General features: G+C 37.9%; 1 protein-coding gene across 6 annotated transcripts in view; it reads right to left on the reverse strand.

Annotated features, from left to right (window-relative positions):
- Positions 1-20,174, reverse strand: part of shroom2a (shroom family member 2a) — a 44,371-nt gene extending 24,197 nt beyond the window's left edge. For 2 of the 6 annotated variants that reach the window (XM_080877181.1, XM_080877178.1), the window contains exons 1-3: positions 19,901-20,174; positions 17,495-17,708; positions 5,295-5,443 (exon numbers count right to left, since the gene is read on the reverse strand). In XM_080877181.1, coding sequence (XP_080733307.1) covers positions 5,295-5,443; positions 17,495-17,701 — 356 coding nt within the window. In that variant the 5' untranslated portion in view covers positions 17,702-17,708; positions 19,901-20,174. Of the gene's footprint in view, positions 1-5,294; positions 5,444-17,494; positions 17,709-19,196; positions 19,224-19,900 lie in introns of all 6 variants that reach the window. The other 4 variants (XM_080877183.1, XM_080877182.1, XM_080877179.1 and 1 more) reach the window with 3 other exon arrangements.
- Between the last annotated feature and the right edge of the window lie 212 nt (positions 20,175-20,386).

The raw sequence follows: 20,386 nt of genomic DNA on the forward strand, positions 1-20,386 counted from the left end.
GATTGTTCACTGAAACACTGCGCAGCCTTCATGTATCTGAATCAGACACAGACACGCATTCTGAGTATTGGAGACGTCTCTTTCAGTACAAAATAACGAGGCTGGTTTGTGACTGTGGTAGCGTTGTAATAATACCAAGAGCAGGAAACCAAATGCCACAACGCACTACAAGCCGCATGTACAGTTTAATGATTCACTCCACAGTTAGTGGCATGTACAGCAAATGCCTGAAAGGAAGCCAGTCCAGACTGTAGGGGGCCTCGTAGGGACTGAAACCCTGACAGCTTCAAACTGCAGAAACAAACAAAATAAAGTGAACTGCACGGAGGAAAAAAAAAAAAGTTTCTTCATCAAGAGCTTTACTCTAGAGACACAACCTTCAACAGCAACATTACAATACAACAACTTCTTAACAGTCCCTACTATATAGTCCTAAAGACCAAGAACATACATAAGCACTTCATTTGAGCTTATATTTTATACTTTATGCAACTATTTTATACTCAGTGTAAAACTGTACCACTGATAATGCTTTTGCACACCTTTTTATAGCACCACAATTTCAATATTACGTATCGTTCTGGTATCATGTCACTGTCTTGTTTTCAATTTAAACAATTTGCTATCTGAATGAAAAATAGGTTACCAAAGACAAGCAATTTCAATTTAGACTCCGACCAGTATTGTTAACTAAACCGGATGCAGAAAAATGACTGAAAAAGTAGAGTTCCTCAAGTGGCCATGTAAGGCTGGCAACAAGTGAGAGTTAGCGCCCATATTATATAAGAATGAAAAGATAGTAAAAAATAATAATACCCAAATAAAAGCCAAAATAACCATAAGTTACAAGGGAAATAAAATTAAAAACAAACTAAACTCAGTGGGCCATAAAAAAAGCACAACTTAATACTTAAGATCCGAAACTTTCATGCAGGACTTTGACTAAACTCGACTAATTTTGTATTTCAGACTCCACAAACAGCAACAATAACATGTTGGCGCTCATGCAAATGCAGTGTGTGGGAGAATTATAGTGTTTGACTGCATGCTGTAGTTAGTGCTGGCAAGTTTAAAACAAATTGTGGATGGAAGGTGCAATTTAGCTTTAGCTCAGCTCATACCCTTATTGTGTTTTTGAAGTAGACCAAAATGTGTTTTTCTGGAAAACCCAAGAGATCTCTGCACGCCGCACGCTGACGCTGAAGCATGTTTGTTTTGTCGAGGCGTGTGCAAATACGAGATGCTTTTCCCACACGTAACCACACCTTTGTGATTCTCGTGTGACTTGCGACGAGCCTCTCCCCTTTGACATTATGCTCACTATCTCAAATTAGTCACCGCATGCAAAAAAACCTAAAAAAACAAAACAAAGAAACATGGCTCACTGCATCAAGCTCCTCCCTCCTGCTGTCTGTGCAGAGGCCACACCTGTAAACTGGAGCAGGTCCTGACAGCTTTCTGGTCCCTGTTCAACTATCCAATATTATCCCTAAAATAACAACAAAGGTGTTACACACACAGACACAGATCAGGGCTCCGTGTTAGTGATGAGGAAAGAGTCACTTTAACATTTTAAAACCTTAACACAAGTTTTCTACACAACAATCAGACTGCAGCTGGATGAAAAATAGACAAAATGGGGCTGAAATTGAAGCTTTGAGGCTCAGTAAATGTACCACTATCACTCTGTTGTGAGCTAAATCAGACAGACTTGTTATTGTGGCCTTGGAAAATGACTGAGTGGAGATGCCATCTCAGACAGCCGGAACAAAGCAAATTCTTCACCACAGACGAGCAGAAAGAGTCCCGTGGGACTGGAAGTCTGTAAAGTGCAACATGAACAATAAGACCTGACCTTGTAAGGAAACGTCTGAAATGACAATACCCAGATCCTTTACTCATACATCCTGCTCCCCTGTCGCATAATAAATCCAAAATTCCCTCCTCTTTTTCACAAGGAATAATATATATGGCAGTCAGACATTATGTGAAGTTTATAAGTCTAACCGCTCTCCAGATATTTATTACAGAAAAGACAAATTCATGCTGTTAGGTACAGTTAATTTACCTTAAGCTAACAAAAGGTCAAACAGTCTCATACAGTCCTGCAATACCAGGGTATGATTGGAAATTTACAGGGAGTTGCACTGCATAACAAAACTCCATGTTAGCTAATGAGAAATACAAGTTTTTTAAATTTTAAGTCCGAAAACTTTCTCACACCAAGAAGGTCTTGGATTTGAATCCACCATCTGACTGGGGAGTTTCTACTTCGCACATATCAGTATCGATATCCAGCATGATTTTTTTGATGAGTTTTTTAAGTGTTCCTTTAATTCTTGTGAGTAGTGTATGACTGAGGTATAGTAATTTATCATACTTCATGTAAAAAGTGCAAAAGAAGAAGGTGAGTGCGGGTGGTGTTTCCCAGGTCTACCTTCAGCATTTTTATCTTCTTACAGCCTCTGATTGCTCCACAGCAGCTAACCCTCATTCACTTTTCTGCTATCTGATCAAGTCAGAAAGATCTACATTCCTGCTGCCATTTCAGTGCAACTTTCTCTATGTTAAGCCCCAGATAACATACATTAAAGGTGGCGCCTGTATCCTCACTTCCAGCTCCCTGTTTTTGTACTTGGTGCAGCCCCTCAGTTTAACATCAATCTAAAAAAGCAATTTTAGCTTCCCTTCAAGACCAAACTTCTTTTTAATTGGTGGGGCTTCTGATATGACCTTATTAGGCTGAGTCCTCTCTCTGACATTTTACGGAGCCATGAGTACTAAAAATAAATAAATACTAAAAAAAAAAAGAATAAAAAAAAAAGAATAAATAAATAAATAACAATAACTTTGATCCTCACATGCTTTTTGGAGTAGTTTGATCAAATCTGATGTAAATTAATTACATTTTTATTCATACAGAAGTTATCAGAGTAGCTATTTTTATCAGCTCCACTATAAAAAGTAGCTCTAATTGGTAATGATCTTTCGGCATCTTAAATCAGTCACATGGTTATGTTCATGCAGGTCATCCATCTCTCAGGATGTTTTAGTTATTCTTCCACTCTAAAGAAAAACTGAGGTTGAAAATGAAATTTTGGTTTCGGAGGCTACATGCAGACACTGAACTATCCTATGTGAAATTATTATACCATCGCTGAACCCAACTACTTTTTTTTAACCTTAAAAACAGATCACATCATGAGAGTCTACACATAAGTCTTTCTTCTTAAAAAAAGGGGAAAGGTTTAAATGCATTCTGAATATCTTCAAATGTTTTTCCCTAAAGGAAAGGTAGTTTCAGAGGTGGCTGTTTATAGAGGGTATTAGGAAAACTGGGGTGTAGGTAGATAATGACCTGCATTGACACACCCTGTTTATTAGAGCTGGCAAAAATAATGTTTATGAAACTCACACTTACAGTAATGAGCTGATTAAGTAAGTGTGGTTTACAGGCCTTTTTTTTTTTTTGAAGCGTAAAGTGAACGCATGCACAAGTTTACGTGTTCTTACATATTTCTGCTTGGTCATGAAATGAACACAGCTTGCTATAAACAGTAAAACCTGCTAGTTTCCAGACTCAACAATAAACACGTCCATTGAGAACAGACCACAATAAGCAAGTCACACAGCCTCGTCCTTGTGGAGAGATAAATGGTGAGTGAACCTCCTTGTACGGTAGGATTTGTTCAGGGGTTACGTTATGATATGATAGAACACAGAAAGAAATGCAGGCTGCAAAGAGGACACAATGAGAGTTCTGTTTGACACAGAACAAACCCGTCTGTAAGCAGGACTGACAAATGAGTCATCACTTATACCAGATATGAAAAGTAAACCATAAGTCACAACAAGTGGCTTTTAACCAGCACACTGATGTAATTACAGTGATTGTAGTCTGTTATTATAGCCGTATTGGTTTTTATTTTCCATTCAGTTTTAATTCTATGTTCGTTTCAGTTAGTTTTGAGAGTGGATTTATTTCAATGTTGTTTTTATTTGTTTCAGTGCTAATTTTAGTTTTTGAGGCATCTGCCACGCTGCAAATGGGAACAGTCAATTTGTTCATCCCACATCATATTGCAGCTGACAGTTGGTCACGAGAGGACAGTCCCAGGTCCAGTTGCCTAAGAGACCCTTTTATGCATTAACCATGCTGTCATATCCCAGTCAACAGCATCCTTTACTCTCACTGGTAGTCACTTCTCATTGGTAATAAGTAGCTCAGAACAGTTCAGTAAAGCCCAGCCTCCTGAGGCTGGTGGTTCAGATTCAACCAAACCTAAACTATACCCATAGGGAAAAGAAATAGTAAAGACTTATAAAAGACTTGCATAAGATGCGGCCTACTTCATATAGTGAATCATATAAGGCTTATATGATTTACTCATGAAAGTGGCCACTTTCTCGTTACTTTCATACATTGTTTTAGTAAGTATCCAAAACACATACAAGTTTCATTTATATGATTTTTCAAGGGATCTTATATTGAAAACAGATACAAACTTTATAAGATTTTATATATATATATATATATATATATATATATATATATATATATATATATATATATATATATATATATATATATATATATATATATATATATATATATATATATATTTTTTTTTTTTTTTTTTTTTCTTCATATGCTTTTTTATTTCTTCAAGTACAAAACAATTTTCAATTGGTCTTTATATTTAGTTTTCTTAGTTTGTTTCTTGGTAACTATAATAACTGATTGTGGTTTCCTGATATCTTAACGATCTATTCACTGGTTAAAGAGAAAAGACAGTGACATGTGGCTAAAGTGCTGCTATCTGAAAACAACACAAACAAGAAAAGCCTCATCATGGAGCATGTGAGACCAACTGGCGAAGATTTAAAAAAAAAAAAAAAAAAAAAAAAAAAAAAAAAAAAAAATCTCAGTGCCATATAAGGGGATTTGCCTAACAGCTTCCTCTTGTGTGTGCGTACTTGCCACACCTTCCTGTGTGGGATCCAACAGAAAAATGATGTCATTCATATCCTTACTTCCTTCTTCGAACCGTTTCGTCATGAACAACTTTCACACGCCACTAACTCCTAATGACTACGGGCTAAAACAACCTGGTAAAACAGGAACATCCAGCTGCTGGGAACTCAAATAGTGAAATCCCTGAAAGGCTGGACTGCATACACTCAAACAGCTGTGAGAAGCAGGATCCTCCATCTCCATGGTTGGAGTTGTTACCACAGCGACCCATCGGGCGACGGGGATGTAAACATCCTGTAACTGGGGACAGGTTACCTACCTTTTCACCACCAGACTGAGGGTCTTGTGGGATCCCTTTACAAGGCAGATTGCCTCCTGTCTATATCCAGTCAGGGGAATCTCGTTGATGTTGACAAGCTCGTCTCCCACCTGCAGACCCACAGCTTCTGCTTTACTGCCCTCCTCAACCTGGAAAGCAGACACAAAACAGAGTTACTTCACCTTCAAGCAACTCAGTGGTGTCATAGGACCCTAGTTGTATGTTTATAAATGCAGTTGTGATCATTTTAAAATTATAGACACATTTTTCATAGTAATTGATCCAATGGTGTGGGCAGGAATAATGGAAAGTCACGTGCAGATATATTTGTGTATGCTATTTAAGAATATACTTTACAACAATTTTCCAATTCTGATGGAACATTTCATTTGTTCAAATTATGACTAACCTTCCTGCTGCCTAATATTATGAATTTAGAAACTCGATTTTTCTTTAATGCCTCTTTGGTATCAAAGAAAGTTGGTAACAAAGCCTTAATGATTTTGATTATAAATAAAATAGCCTTTAAATATCCGATATTCATAATCTTTTCACATTGAAATATGCTTGACTTTGTCAGCTCAAACGAAACTCCTTATAGTTTTAAGAATTATGTCAGGGTTCTGTTTATTTACTAGATTTATTTTGTAGTTAAAATTTCTTCTTCTTTTTTTACCTTTATGGTTTATTTGTTTTGTTTTTGTTCTGTTACATAATTGTGTGTTTTTTTATTACCAGTTTGTTTGTATAGATGTCCTTGACATCTGGAAGGATTTATCCAGTTAAACATATTTTAGGCGCTATAATGTTTTGCAGTGAACTGTGACTAACAGACCCCGAGTGGAGACATTTACTGCTCCAGAAGCCTTGAGGCAGATACTCAATGCACAAGATAAAAACTGTTCAACCTGACTGATCTTTGTCAGTTAAATCCTTTTGGTATAAAAATGACTGGAAAGCAAAATTGTATAATGTACAGGTAGGGTACACATCATCTGGACAACATAACCAATGTCCCCAAGGAATGGAGAAAAAAAAAAAAGCTACTCTGAAGAGTTACTCTTCTGAGTAGTAAGAAAGAAATATATTATAAAAGGAAATTTCACTATAACAACTTACTTCCAAAAGTAAGTTACCAGATTAAAAAGGCAAAACAGTGAATTTCTTGGCTCTTTTGGGATGACTACATCTATGAACATAACGTTCCAAATTTAATTATCCTGAATGCAGCCAAGACAAAGAGTTTTCAATAGCCTGCTTAACACAGGTCTGTAGACTTTTTCTGTTACTGCGAGACTTAAAAAAATATATATTCTCGAAAAAAATGAAAACTAAATCAAATAAAAATGTTTGAATGTGTTGCCATTACAACTTTTATTTGGAGAGAAGAACAAGACCTCTTGAAAGTTTTATGTATGCAAGGAAAAAAAAAAACTAATAAACTCCTCCATCAAAAAGAAGAAGAAAGAAAAACAATAAAATGAATATGGATATAACAAAAGCTTGCCCGATGGGGTAGATTTTACCCTTATAGTGATTATTGTTACATCATAGAATAGCTAACAGCTCCCTCTGTACAGAGTATACAGTTTAAAAGAGACTTTTTATATCTTAGAGGCTCCCACTGCTGTGTTGTCAAAAAGATCAAGTATCCTGATACAAACTAAGCCTGGTGTTACTTATTGCCTCTCAGCACTTTGAAACTGCTGATAAGCAAATCCCTGATATTTACTGTAGTTTTAAAAACCTTCTGGTGTGACCTTAAAATGTAGTGCTTGTGTAACGGCTGCAAACACGAGTTTTATTTCAGTGAATTCATTTAAATTAAACTGTTATATTCTTATTTATCTAATAAACTGTTCAAAATATTAAAAAAAGACAAACCTTTAAACCCAAATGTCATGTAAATATGACATTTTAAATAAAGCCACATTTTATTTAGGATTATTAATTAAATAAACAATTAAAAAAATGGTGTGATTGTATGACTTTTGATTATCATAAACGTTAGTTTTACTTTGCCAATAGTGGCTAAATAAACAAATACATAATTGAAATACAAATACAGACTCACTTAGAGCCCAGACATAAATCTCTAAATACAGTGGCATTTACCGCCATCCGCCACTGGCTAATATTCAACTACCGAGCCAACTATGCAGTATCACACTGTCTGCCATACCAGTATAATACCAGTATGTTAACAGTATAAATTTTTACATGATATAAAAGTGTCACACTGAGATATCAATGACATACTGTGTGTTTATGCTCCGTAGTGTACACAGCAACAACCCAAACGTGTCTGAGTGTGAGCGCAGCGAGTCGGTCTCGGATGTCAGCTCCTTAGAAGGGAGCGACAGTGTTGTGAAAAATATTTCTTAATGTCTTGATTTCTTTTTAATTTTTGTTTCAGATCAAACTGTTTTTAATATTAGGCAAAGATAAAAACAAGTAATTAGAAACCAACAAACTTGTTTCACCACTTGAGGCAAAAAGACACCGTTGAGTACAACTGGGATACCAAGGCAGGTGAGGAGAAAATAACCATAGCGGGTGATATGTGGGCAAAAGTAAACAAACTGGCTCAAGCAAATGTCGCTGGAGCGCTTGTTAGTTGCACTCCTTATGACAGCAAACGGTGCAGAACAGTGAGTAACGGCTAATGTAACTGCATCCGTCTCACTGCTATTGGTACTATAATGGTGTGGCTGCTGCTGGCAAGTTGTGGTAGTAGAGTCACTCTTTGAATTAGGCAGTGCGTTATCAATGATAGCAGGTCATGGGAAAAGGAGGATGGAAAACGCACTTCATTTTCCTTGAAATACTGTGACTGAATTCTGAGGCTATATTGCCAGCTGCTAGGGTCAAATCAACGGATTGGTTTATAAAACTGTATTAAACTATGTGTTTGGAGCACCGGGCCATTTCCTGTTGGCCTGAAGGCCATTTTTACCTGCCATGAACAGCGAGCCATGGCTCAACAGCAAGAAGGAGTGAGTTGACAAGCTTATGAAGAGTTTCATTTTAATGTTTAATGCTTTGTATTTCAGTCTAACAAATATTCTAAAATGTAGGCTGTTGGTATAAGATAATTGCTTTGTGTCTATAAATGCTATGACTGCTGAGTTTTTGTGCAGAGTGATACATTTGATCCAAGGTAAATAAGAGCAGGTGTCCTTAAACACACACTGACATTGAGGATAATGCTAACATCTAAAAATTGAATGTTGGTATCATACTAATAACACGCAGGGACAGAAATAGGTGTGCAAGTCCTTACTTTACAGCTTTTATAAAGACATCACCTTCCTTAGCTCATATTTAAAATGATTAACAAGCTTAAAGATGACTTTAATTATAGTTCTTTTTTTCATATTGGTATTTTAAACATTGTTTATCGAACCGCAATTTCACATTGTGATTCATCACCATGAAATACTTTCATTTTCAAAATGGCAACATAGCTACATTCTGCTTTTTTAATAAAATTCAACATTTTTAAAAATGTGTCAGAGCCGAGTCTCTTGCTGACATTCACTCTCTGTAGATTTTATAGAGTAGCAGTGACAGAACACACACTCCACTGGTTATCAAAATGAACAGCAGGCCAGCAGACTTCTAAAGAGACGAATCAAAGGCTATAAAACACTTCAAAAGGCTGCTGAACAAGCCGGTGGCGTGATGATGATGAAAAAACAAACTGTTCTGCGTTTGTTTGAGAGGGGGAAAAAACACCTGGAATAGCACAAAGGGATGTATAGCGAACACAGTGAACTTCTTTTAGATACACTGACTGAAGCACAGCTTACACAGATGGGAACCCTGACGTGAGAAATCGTGAGGGTTCAGAAGGTCAGAAACTCAGATGTGAGACGTGCATGATGGCATGATGGTCAGCGTGGAAAGAAAAGCTGCAAGACTTTGCTTGGCGGTTGGCACATTAACATACAAAAGTCGAAATCTGCAGCTGATTATCAGTCCTCCAAGCACTCAACCTGAGAGAGGGGGGCTGCATGACTCAACTGCACAAGTATGTGTAGGTTTACAGACCATTCCTTCTTATACAGCCTTTATCCTCAGAGCCCCAGATAGCACTAATCACACTGCAGCCTATTTTCATTTTTCTGTAACGCGGAGGTTCAGGCAGGGTGGATTTTTATGCTGGCTGGAGAGATTCCTGATCTGATCCTGATATGGTCATGCTTTCTGTAGAGAATCACTGATACATTTGCTGAGAGTTACAATGTTTAAAAGTGCTTACAAAACACCCTCAGTTTCACTGAAAGTTGAAACTATTCCCACTTGTAGAAACACTATAGCCTGTACTAAGAAACAGAAATCGCACCGAGTTTCCCATGAAGGCAGTTTTAACTTAGTAGTTTTGGTTTGGGTAAAATTAACATAAAACGTCTTAAATAGAGGTGTCAGACACCAGGAAGCAAACGGTATAACGGTATAGAATAAATCTCGTGATGTTTTTCCTTTCTCTAAACTGTCTCCCTTTTGTGGCCCCAATTCTTACTGAAGGCCAAGGGTGCTGGACTCATTTCAGATGTGAAAGGGGCCAAAAAGCATAAAAAATAAAAAAAATAAAAAAAATCCTTAAAAAAAAAAAAAAAAAAAATTAAAAAAAAAAAAAAAAAAGGAAGAAGAGGAAAGTAAGAAGTTCATAAAAGTGGTGTGCTATGATTTAAATGTGGTATTTTGTGTTGGTTAATGATGGAGAAACCTAAACAGCCAAATATGGTAAGATTTAAAACTGCAGCAACACATCAGCGTGAAGAAAAACAAAAAGGATTCAGGATACTGCTCGGGTGAACTGTGGTGTCCTCATACCCCGTAACCATTTGTACTAGCGCTTGAGCCATGATGTACTTGCTGCAGTCTCATAAACGATAGGTGGTGCTAGTTTAGGAACAGAGGAAAGCAAAAAAGGAAACAAAGCCATCGCTGAAGATGCTTAGGTCACAAGACAGCTTGTGTGGCAGCAGTTGTGGAGTATGGAGAGTATGAATTACCGACACATCCACACAGCAGACAGGTGGATGTAAATGAAAATCAGTGAAAATTATAGCCAAAAAACCCCAAAATAAACTCATCCTGGATTAAGCGAGTCTTTACCAACTATGGGTGTGACATATAGGGTTAACTGGGCAACTAGGACCAGAAGAATCCACTAGAGGCCAACCTTCAGCTAAAAAGATATGAGGTGCTGTCAACGAATAGTCTGAATTTGTTTACATAATCAAATACTTGAAGTTCTTTAGTCTTGCTAACGCTTTCAGGGTATTTTTATACGTAAAAGTAACAGCTAATAGCTGTAGCTTGCACATGAAAAAAATACATAGCACCTGTCAAGTATGAGGTTGTATAAGAGAGAAGTGGGGCATAAATACCTATTTAAATACCCACTCACAACTGATACAGTGGCATACTCGGGAGCTGGCAGGTGAAAGAGCATTTAATGTTTGACTTGTGTTCCTATATGCGCAGGAACACTAACTTTTACATCACAGAAGGACAGAAACAAGTTTAAAAAAATACCTTTAAAAAAATAACTTTCAGTATAAAAATTGAGGTAAAAACTGTTTTCTTCAAACTGCTGTTTAGGCAGTGCACATACAAGAAAAGCTGTTTTCAAGATCAGCAACTTGCCCATGACACCCTTGGGCTACATGCAAGTCTCTTCATTTCATACAAATTAACACGAAACATAGAAGGAAAAGAAGATTTGAATAATGTAAATCTAACGGTTCCGGAGAACAGCCTAAAAACCACACAAAATGTCAGGGCTTTTGTTCATATGACATGAAGGCAGGGGATTCACATTGCTTCTTCCAGCATGTTTCACCATTAAAGCTCAATCAGCATGAACCATACCATGCTCTTTGTTTACCATCTCCTTTCAGGCTGCAATCAGTTTGACTGCAGCCATCCTGGACTCCTCAAAAATAGCCCTCTGTCCCCATGTGGGTCATGAAGGGAAGGATGTGGTGGCGATGAGGGTAAGGGATGAGTCTTTTCTACTGACAGATCTCCTGCGCAGTGTGCTGAACACACAGCTTATGTATCATGTTTGCACACATTACTAAGAATAGTCACTGTACTTTGACAAAGCTCGAGCAAGGAAGGAGAAAAAAAAAAAAAAAAAAAACTCACTGAAAGTAACCCCAAAGTGAACTTTTTTTCAATAATATTGAGCACTTTTTAAGACACTTTACAAACATCTGCTTGTGACCCACACATCTGTGACAGTTATTCACCTCGATATTTTATTGCCATCAATTCCAAGCAGGCGGGAATAAATTACTGGACACCATTTCTGTCATGACACTTTCAGAAGTACAAGTGATAGAAGAGTATTCACACTTCTTTTGAACAATCTGTACCAACTATTTTGAGTATGTTTAAAATTATATGCTCTAAATCCATATGGCGTACTAAAAAAAAACAAAAAACAAAAAACAGAATATGGAACGGTTTCCAAACAAATACCAGAGCAATCCGCTGCTTCTTCAGGCAGACTTTCATCCTGTGGCTGAACTCCAACTCAGACTAGAGCTGGTCACCATTGTTCTGTTGATTAACTTGGTGTAGCAGCACTCAAAGCAACTGTCCACTTGATGTAGATTTTGGTTAAAGTGGATCTTCAGAACCTGCGCTTTGTACTATGAACCAAGTTCAACATACCCAAGATATGAATTCCTCAAAGTTTCTTTTTGGGGTGGCTTAGGCTCAAGATGTACAGCAGATCATCAATCAATAAGAAGGTTGGCGATCCGATCCCTAGCTGCTCTAGCCTCCTTGCCAAAGCATGCAAGATATGAGGTTCCTGACAGACATCTCTCTGTTCTGAAGTCTTTTGCCCCACATGAACCATAATCCTGCTCTATGAATCATCGTTTCTTAAGAGGTTGAGCAATTCTAGAGCACTCAAAACTACGCGGTCACAAAGAGGATTCATTAATTGCTAAAACCTGTTCACCTGCGCGTGATTTATCACAGCATGTAAGCACAGAGACATTGAAGGATGTCTTTAAGAGCAAACTATATGTTGCTACATATAAAATGTAGCCCTTAGTGGAGGAAACATATTAGGGCTGCATACCCAGCTGTCTTGTGTAAAACAGGATTATTTAAGTTTACTGGGGCTAAGGGCTTTAAGTCCACAAAGACCTTGAGCATAACTGAGCTATGAGAAGAATGTTCAGAATTTTAATTAGATCCAGGATATTTTTAACCAGTAGCCTGAACCTGTCATCAAACTCTGGGCCCATTTACAATAAAATATTTAACTGAAGGGACCTAAGAGAAAAAGAGCCAACAAAAGTACTGATTTAAGCAGACAAATAGGGAGACTATGCCCTTTTGGTTGATACATGAAAGACATACTTGCCAAAACCAAATTAGGTGCTTAATGCTCATTACTCACACTGAAACTGGATTTCACAAAAAGTCATGGACCTATTAGAAACCAAAACTAAGAGGAAAAACTATGAACTGTAAAGAGAGGTGTAGGTTATTAAGACCGAAGCCTTGATGGCACAATGTCAGTATTTTTCTTTGTTTTTTCATGTTGGGTTAGGTCAGTGATGCCATTTACATCAATCAACTTCCCTGTGAACTGGCTGAAACTGACTCTCACATTAATATAGCAATAAAACTCAAGATTCAAGGATAACCTTTATTGTCAAAGCACTGCAGTGCAGAAACAATGAACCTGGGTAGGCAATCCTTGGTTAGCCTTCACAAAAAGTGGATTCTCTCCACAATCGTTTATGGTCACTGGACTCAGGGCATTTCTTTTCTTTCTGAAATCTGCCACGGTCTCCTCTGTCTTGCTGTTGAGCATAAGACTGCTACTGGAGCTGCCATGTTCATTACCTTTCGCCTGTGTGTATTCTTATTGTTGGAGATAAACCAATGTCTGTTGGGTCATCTGTTCTGTCATCTTGTTTGACAGTAAAGATTATGGATAAAGAGTGAATACAGAAGAAGGCTCAACCTAGACCTCCTGGGGAAGGCCTGTGCTCATGGTGATAGTGGGAGATGTGTTTGAGTAACCTGAAATTCTATAGAGGGTTCCTGGAGGTACGGTTACATTTTTCTGTTTAATGCCATGCTTTACGTCAACACTCACTAGAGAATAACTCATGCGTCACCAGACCGAGATAAGCCAACGTTTCTAGTTAGAAATTGCCTCGATTGCTGTGACAGTCTCTGTGTACTGATAAAAGGCATCTATCCATCTATTTTCTGCCTCTTATAGGACAAAACAGCTGAGCAGAGTGGAGGTTTGCTAATGACTTGGAAGTCTGGAGCTATTGCGGTGATTACTGGTTTATTTTCAGGTAGCATTAGCAAAGAAATATCTCCAGTGCGGAACAGGGTAAAGCCCTGAATGCATTGTTTAGATTTGTGTAAACACAATCCAGTACATTCTTGCGCCTTGTATGACGCTTGACACTCCGGTGAAATTAACGAAAAGGTGTTAGCTTGGTTAAAGTCCATAGTGACAGTGAAAACTTCTTCTGGATGCAAGTTCTGATATTTGCTAATGGCAAAGTGTAACATTTCATGTACTAACATAGCATTAGTTTGCAGTGTTATTTAGACTGCAATTATCCCTTGAGATGATAGAAAGGCCAGGACCTAACCATGATGTATTCTAGGTCTGGAATACACCATACAATCATACTTTGCAATGTTATTCTCAGTTGTACTTCATCCAACCTTTTAACAATGGAGCGAATATGGTTGGATGGCAAGAAATATGGTTGGATGTGGTAATTTGTAAGGTGCAGCCTTCAGCCTGGAATATATCCCCGCTCCCTTTATGATGTGCTGCCATCAGGGCCCTTATTTGGCATCTGTCTGCTTGGATCGTAATCCAAGCAGATCACGTTACTGGAGAAATCTCAAATCAAATTAATTTTCACTCAAAAATATGAGCTACAAGCAAACACTATAAGACTGAGATGGCTGTAGGTTACTTCTACTTCAATGGCGAATTGAATTTAACTCTTTAACATAATAAGGTCCAGGCTGTCATCACTGATAACCCCAAGCTTAACTCTCTGCTATCGAAACATGTACTTTGTTTTTAAAAAACTGTTCTCAGAAGACTTGGGAAACAAAACAAAATTATCATTCTAACTGGAACACATCAAAAACTATTCAAATGCTTTTTGCCTAAAAGGGGAAAAAACAAGGTGAGGGTTTGTGTCATCACTGATGAAGTTTTAGACCTCACAGGGTTGACTGGGGCTGAATGTCAAATTGGATACTGGAAAGTGAAAAGTGGGTGAAGTACAGGAAACTACCAAAGGTGTGAAGTTCCTGCATTGTCATGCTTGAGTTCTGATACAGCGCGACTGTATCTATGACACAGCCTGACGGGTACTTTCCCAGAAATATGAAGAGATGTAATCATGACACAGACCCTAACAATATGCAGTATAAACACAATATTTTGATGAGCACAAAGAAGATAATGGGATAATGTGAATTTTCATAACTCTAACAATCCGTGTATGGACTTGGCCGGTTATAAAGTGTCCTCTTTTCCACTGTGTCAGTAAACATAACACTTCAAGTTAAACATGATCAGTTTCACTTGTGATAGCAGAGCAATGCAAACACACCAGCCTTGAGTATAAGTGCAAACAACATCACGATGGCAGGGTTTCAGCATAGTGTACTACAAATGTAGTTGCACATGGCCTAGCAGCACACCACTAGTCTAACTTTTCTTCAAATTGAACAACTATTAAGAGTTCATTCTAGCTCACATGTGCCACTCTTGCACATGAAGGCACAAAAACAGCCAACAAAGGATTGTGATGTTTTTGTTGACACATGTCCAAAAAGACTAAAACTAAAGAGAATTCCTCTCTTACCATTTTAATACATATTATTTTTTAACTTAAGTTAGATTGTGTTTCTTTACCAACTAAGGCATTTTTACATGACTTGTTTTATTAGTTTTTGTTTACCATGTTCCAAGGCTTACCCTCCAACTAATCTGCACTTTCACCTACGTGTGTCATTGTTTAGGCAAAAAGGAGAAATGCTCTTAATTTTGTCCTCCTATCAATCAGAAAGAACACGAGGTTTGGTTGCATCATCGTCTAGTTAACCCAAATAATTCACCAACCCACCTTCATAAATCACTGCTTATAATCTGAGAGCCACTCCAAAAGAGCACAAATCACTAACCCCGATTTAATTCATCCCATCATGCCATTCCAGTAGGCGTCGAACTGTCATGGATAATTCACTACATTTAGAAAATCAAACAAAGCAGCATTCCTCCCCAGATCCTGGCACCACAAGCTTTCCTCCAAATGAAATCTACCCCAGCACAAAAGTAAGAGAAAGCAAATATCCAGGTGAGATATAATAACACTGACCAGAGGCTAAGTGACAGCTAACTAAACTCTGTTAAATCCTAGCCATGACTAATTCACTTATGAGATTATTAAGAAAAATTACACCAACTAGGAAAGAGTCTGAAAAAAATCTATTAAATATTTTACAGATCAAAAGCTGCGAGTAAAGAGTTAACATCTCACCATCTGATCCAAACAGGTCCGCTTCTGTTGGTCCTTATTATGATGTTCAGGGCCAGAACATTAGTAATAAATACTGACACCAACAAACCAAAAAACTGCAGCATACCATGAAATGGATAGCTCGTAAACAGTCAGGATGCGAGTCATTTCAATCACGTTTGCGGGGTGGCAGTGGTCCTAAGTGTCCTGTGGTGGAGTCTCATCCATCTGGGATGGACTTTGGAACGTCAACACAGGAATGGCAAACTAAGACCAAGCAATGCCACAGCTCCCAACAAACAGCAGTTGGTATTTTACCGAGTCAAATAACTAGCAAGGTCTTTTGTTGTCAATCATTACACAGTCAACAGAGAAATGAGCTTACAGTGAGGGTTCATTGAGGTCTGAGAGCTGACTGGCAGGCTCTGTGGTTACACACTCTCCTCCTGCTGGGTGCTGTACGCAAACTGCAGCTCACGTAAACACCCACATAGCAAATGAGATATGGTGCTTGACCTGTTTAATGTTTAGGTTTCGGGGATTTAAAATGCTGACTTTAGTCAAATAACAGCAGCTCACACTGAAATATTACACAAGAAACTGAAAAAAAATAATTATGAAAAACACATGTATGAATGAAGTCTGTACCAGGGATGGGCAACATCCTTCTTCAGAGGGGCAGACTGATTTTGATTTAGTAATCAACGAGCACCACACTGAATAACATAATACACATTGTTAGTGGTTTTTCCTTCATATTAAAAGGACAATCCACATTCTCTTCGTTTTAAAGTTCAGTCAACACCACACAGTGCGCACCGACCCTTCCCATCTCATTTTCCTGTTTTAGCAGGCTGGTCGCTGTTACCCTCATCCTGTGATTGGACGAACTAACTCCACCGTCTTGAACTGCAGCTGGTGACGGTCAGCCTTATTCTGCTGTGAGCTGCTGCCCAGAGCTCTCTGAGGCAAACCATAGCCCAAGATGATGGAGCTTGAGTCCATCCGAGGGATGAGAGGCTCAGTGAAGAATCAGCTGATATTTGCTTTTTAATGCAGGTGCACACTGTTCCTGTCCAAGGTACACTTTTTAAAAAAAATGTTGTTTTAAATAGAGAGAGAGCAAGAGAGAGAGACAGAGACATGCAAAGGCCCCCTGGGTCGGACTTGAAGCCGGAGCGGCCGCTCTCAGCCGTATGGCACATGGTCAGTGCCCTCAAGCTACACTTTTTATTGATTGTTTTTTTTGTTTAGTTTTTTTGAAGCGGGGAGGTTGTTTTGTTTGAGGACATCAGCAGCCCAATTGAGATCGTCAATTTGTTGTATTTTGTCCATGGGTGATCTATGACAGCTATTGAAAATTTACCAAACCACTAAATATAATCATTTATAACATTTCTTTAAAGTCCTTAAATCAAAATTGAGCAATACATCAGACTAAAACTTTGACCTCTACATCCCTATGAAAAATCAGAGCATGGCATCACTGTCTGAATAAAAAAAAAAAAACATTTAAAAAGATGAAATTCAAAAGCTTGATTAGATTTTTTTTAAAAAGCATTAGATCCTGCTCTCTGACTCACAACCTCAGCACTTTAACTCTCACCTGTGTTTACTATAAAAAGACTAAATGAAAATATTTACCTTTGTTATGAGCAGTGGCTCCCGGTGTTCAAGTCCCCCTCTGAGCGTGAACCCCCACGGGGCACCTCCTGACAGAAATACTTCCACCAGCTTGAAGCTCTCACAGTCTCTGCTCCTCTGATCCAGATCTCCTGATTTCTGCACCACATGCCAAAAGCTCTCCGTTTCTGTACAGCGCAGATCATTTTTATATCCTTCAGCATCCATTGTACTGCTATAAAAGTAAAAAAAAAAAAAAGGAGAGATAGATATCCAGTCAATATATCATAATGGGTACCGCTCTAAAATAATAGTTTACCACAGGGGACTGTTTCCATAAGGCTTATTGTTTGGTCCAGTCTATTTCTAACGCATACCATTTTAGCACAGTTTGTCCCAGTGATATGCTGATGACACAAAGCTGTAACTCCCATTGAAATCAACTCAATGAACTCATCACTTTCTGCATCTCTTCCACTGGCTAAAAAATAAACTACTGACTTTTTATTAATAATGTGTCACATACCAGTGGCTGGAAAAACTTAAAGACTCTGAATTAGACTGGTTGATAAGATGTTTCACTGTAAATTAAGAGCTATGTAACCACTGCAGTTTGTCACCAAGATCACACAAAAACTACCACAGCCATACAGACACTTACTACAAACACTATACGCCTCATAGGATTCATATCTTCCTTCAAAAGACATAAGTTCTTGAGGTGAATAAAGGGCCTAAAGGTCATAGAATAAAATGCTATCTTTTAGTTTGAGGCATTTTGAAGATCCGTAGGACTAGAAAAGCACTTCATAAACACCAGTTCATCTCCAGTTTTCATATGAGACAACATACATGATGCCATGGCTATTGATACATCAGTATAAATCTTTCCTGGCGTATACCACAATACCTGTATTGTATTTTGTTGATATTTTTTACTAACTGAAGTCCCTCTATTGAGCTTTTTACTTGGCAATTATTTGTTTATTTTTTTTAATTTTTTTTTTAAACAGAGCTCATTTCTTTGTTTTACTTTTTAAAAATGTTATAAAACTCCTTTATTTTGTTTATTTTTACCTTACTGAGCTACCTTGTCTTGTCAAGTTTTGTACTTTATTTGAGCTATTTGGCGGCATGTTATATTTAATGTTTTGGCTGCTGCAACACCGGCTCAACTTCTAACCAGGATTCCTTCTGTCCTCCAAATTCCTGAGTGTTGACCATATTGAAAAAGTCTTTTAGCACAGAACACATCCTGACTAAAAGATGGGCCTGGTATCAAAATGTATGTTAAAAAGAAAAGAAAAGGGAACCTTTGAAATAATGTAACATGTTTTCACCAGCCACCTATCCCATATGCAGATGTGTCATATAAAAGTCTACCCAAAAATTTGCAGTTTTTGAAGTTTTCCTCCAGTGAATCATCAGGAAACAGGCAAAGGTTCCAGAGTGCCAGTGACTGTTTCTGTTACTCTGTTTCACAGACATTAAATTGATACAGCTGCTATTGAAACTCTGTTATATCCCATGATAATGATGCTCAGAGCTGATTATAGAAAAAAAAAATGGCCCAAACAAAGATTTTGGCTTTTGATTGACTTCGCAGTACTTTGTGACAGAGCATAACGTGTTTTTCAGCCATGAAAAACTTATGTAGATATCTCCAGTTGATATGAACTTATGAGGGTTTAAAAATGCTTGAAAAAACTACATTTCAACCCACCCGTATGTACTTCGAGGCACTCCAATTCTGAAAAAATTCAGGAAATGAAGACAAAACTTTATTTAATATACTAAAATTACTGAACAAAATAACATAAGTTGATTTTATATGAAATGAGCCACAGTGCAGATTAGATTATATAAAAAAGTGACGAGACAGTAAACAAATTAAGAAATAAAAGGTAAACTGGGAAAGTAAAAACACTTTGGAAGCTGAACTGAGCGGAACTATAAGAAATAAAACATATTTAAAACTAAATAAAAACGCCTGAAAAATAACGCGGACTCTGGTTACAGTGACAAAACATTGGATTTAGGGCTCTTATTTTGAAAGGAACCTACCACGAACATGCAGACTTTCATTTATTAACTTCTTTAAGTGATAAAATATCTTCTACGTCCATCTGTACGGAGCTCTGCGAGACTAAAGCAGGAAACCTGTAACACCTGTTGTTGTCAAACTGCAGACAGGGTGATTTAAACTTAATGCTCTTACGTGCGAGAGAATTAAACGCACCAGCAGCACAATGGAAACCATCCAGCTCAACCACCAAATAAGCCGAGTAACACCGACCTGGTCGCTCACATAGGCAACACAAACTTCGTCCCACACCAGCAAAATCAAAGAAACTCACCTACTCCATGAGGTGCGCAGCTATTTTGGGAAAAATATTACAAAAGTCGCTCTGAAACGGCGGACCTTACCTGAGAATCCAAGTTTTGGATGAACCGGTGAACAGGAAAGCTTCGTCGGGTTGGCACGGAGTAATATCCCAGGTTTACGTTACACATACTTCATCTTTTTTAACTGGTTTTATTTTAAAAGGAACAACTTTTTAAAAAATAAATCGTACGCTAACTCTTAAACGAAGTGGCGACCTTACGCTGTTTCAAACGCAGCAGCTCCAGCCGTATCCTCCTACTTCATGTTACAAACCGAGAACGACACACTGACACACTCGGGAGAGGTTAAATCAGCTAAGCTAAACTAGCTCCATCCATGGACTGCAGGGATAACAAGTGTGGGAGAACAAAGCTGCAGCGCAAGCGCGACACCTACCGTTAGCCAAAAGGAAAGGCGGGAAGAACAAGCAAGTGTAATCTAAAACGGCTAATTTTAGTAATAATATTAAATAAAAACTGACAAACACGTTACGTAGTAACTATACCTATATTTCTACTTTCCCACTT

The sequence above is a fragment of the Rhamphochromis sp. 'chilingali' genome (assembly GCF_963969265.1).
Source record: "Rhamphochromis sp. 'chilingali' genome assembly, chromosome: 3".
Lineage (NCBI taxonomy): Eukaryota > Metazoa > Chordata > Actinopteri > Cichliformes > Cichlidae > Rhamphochromis > Rhamphochromis sp. 'chilingali'.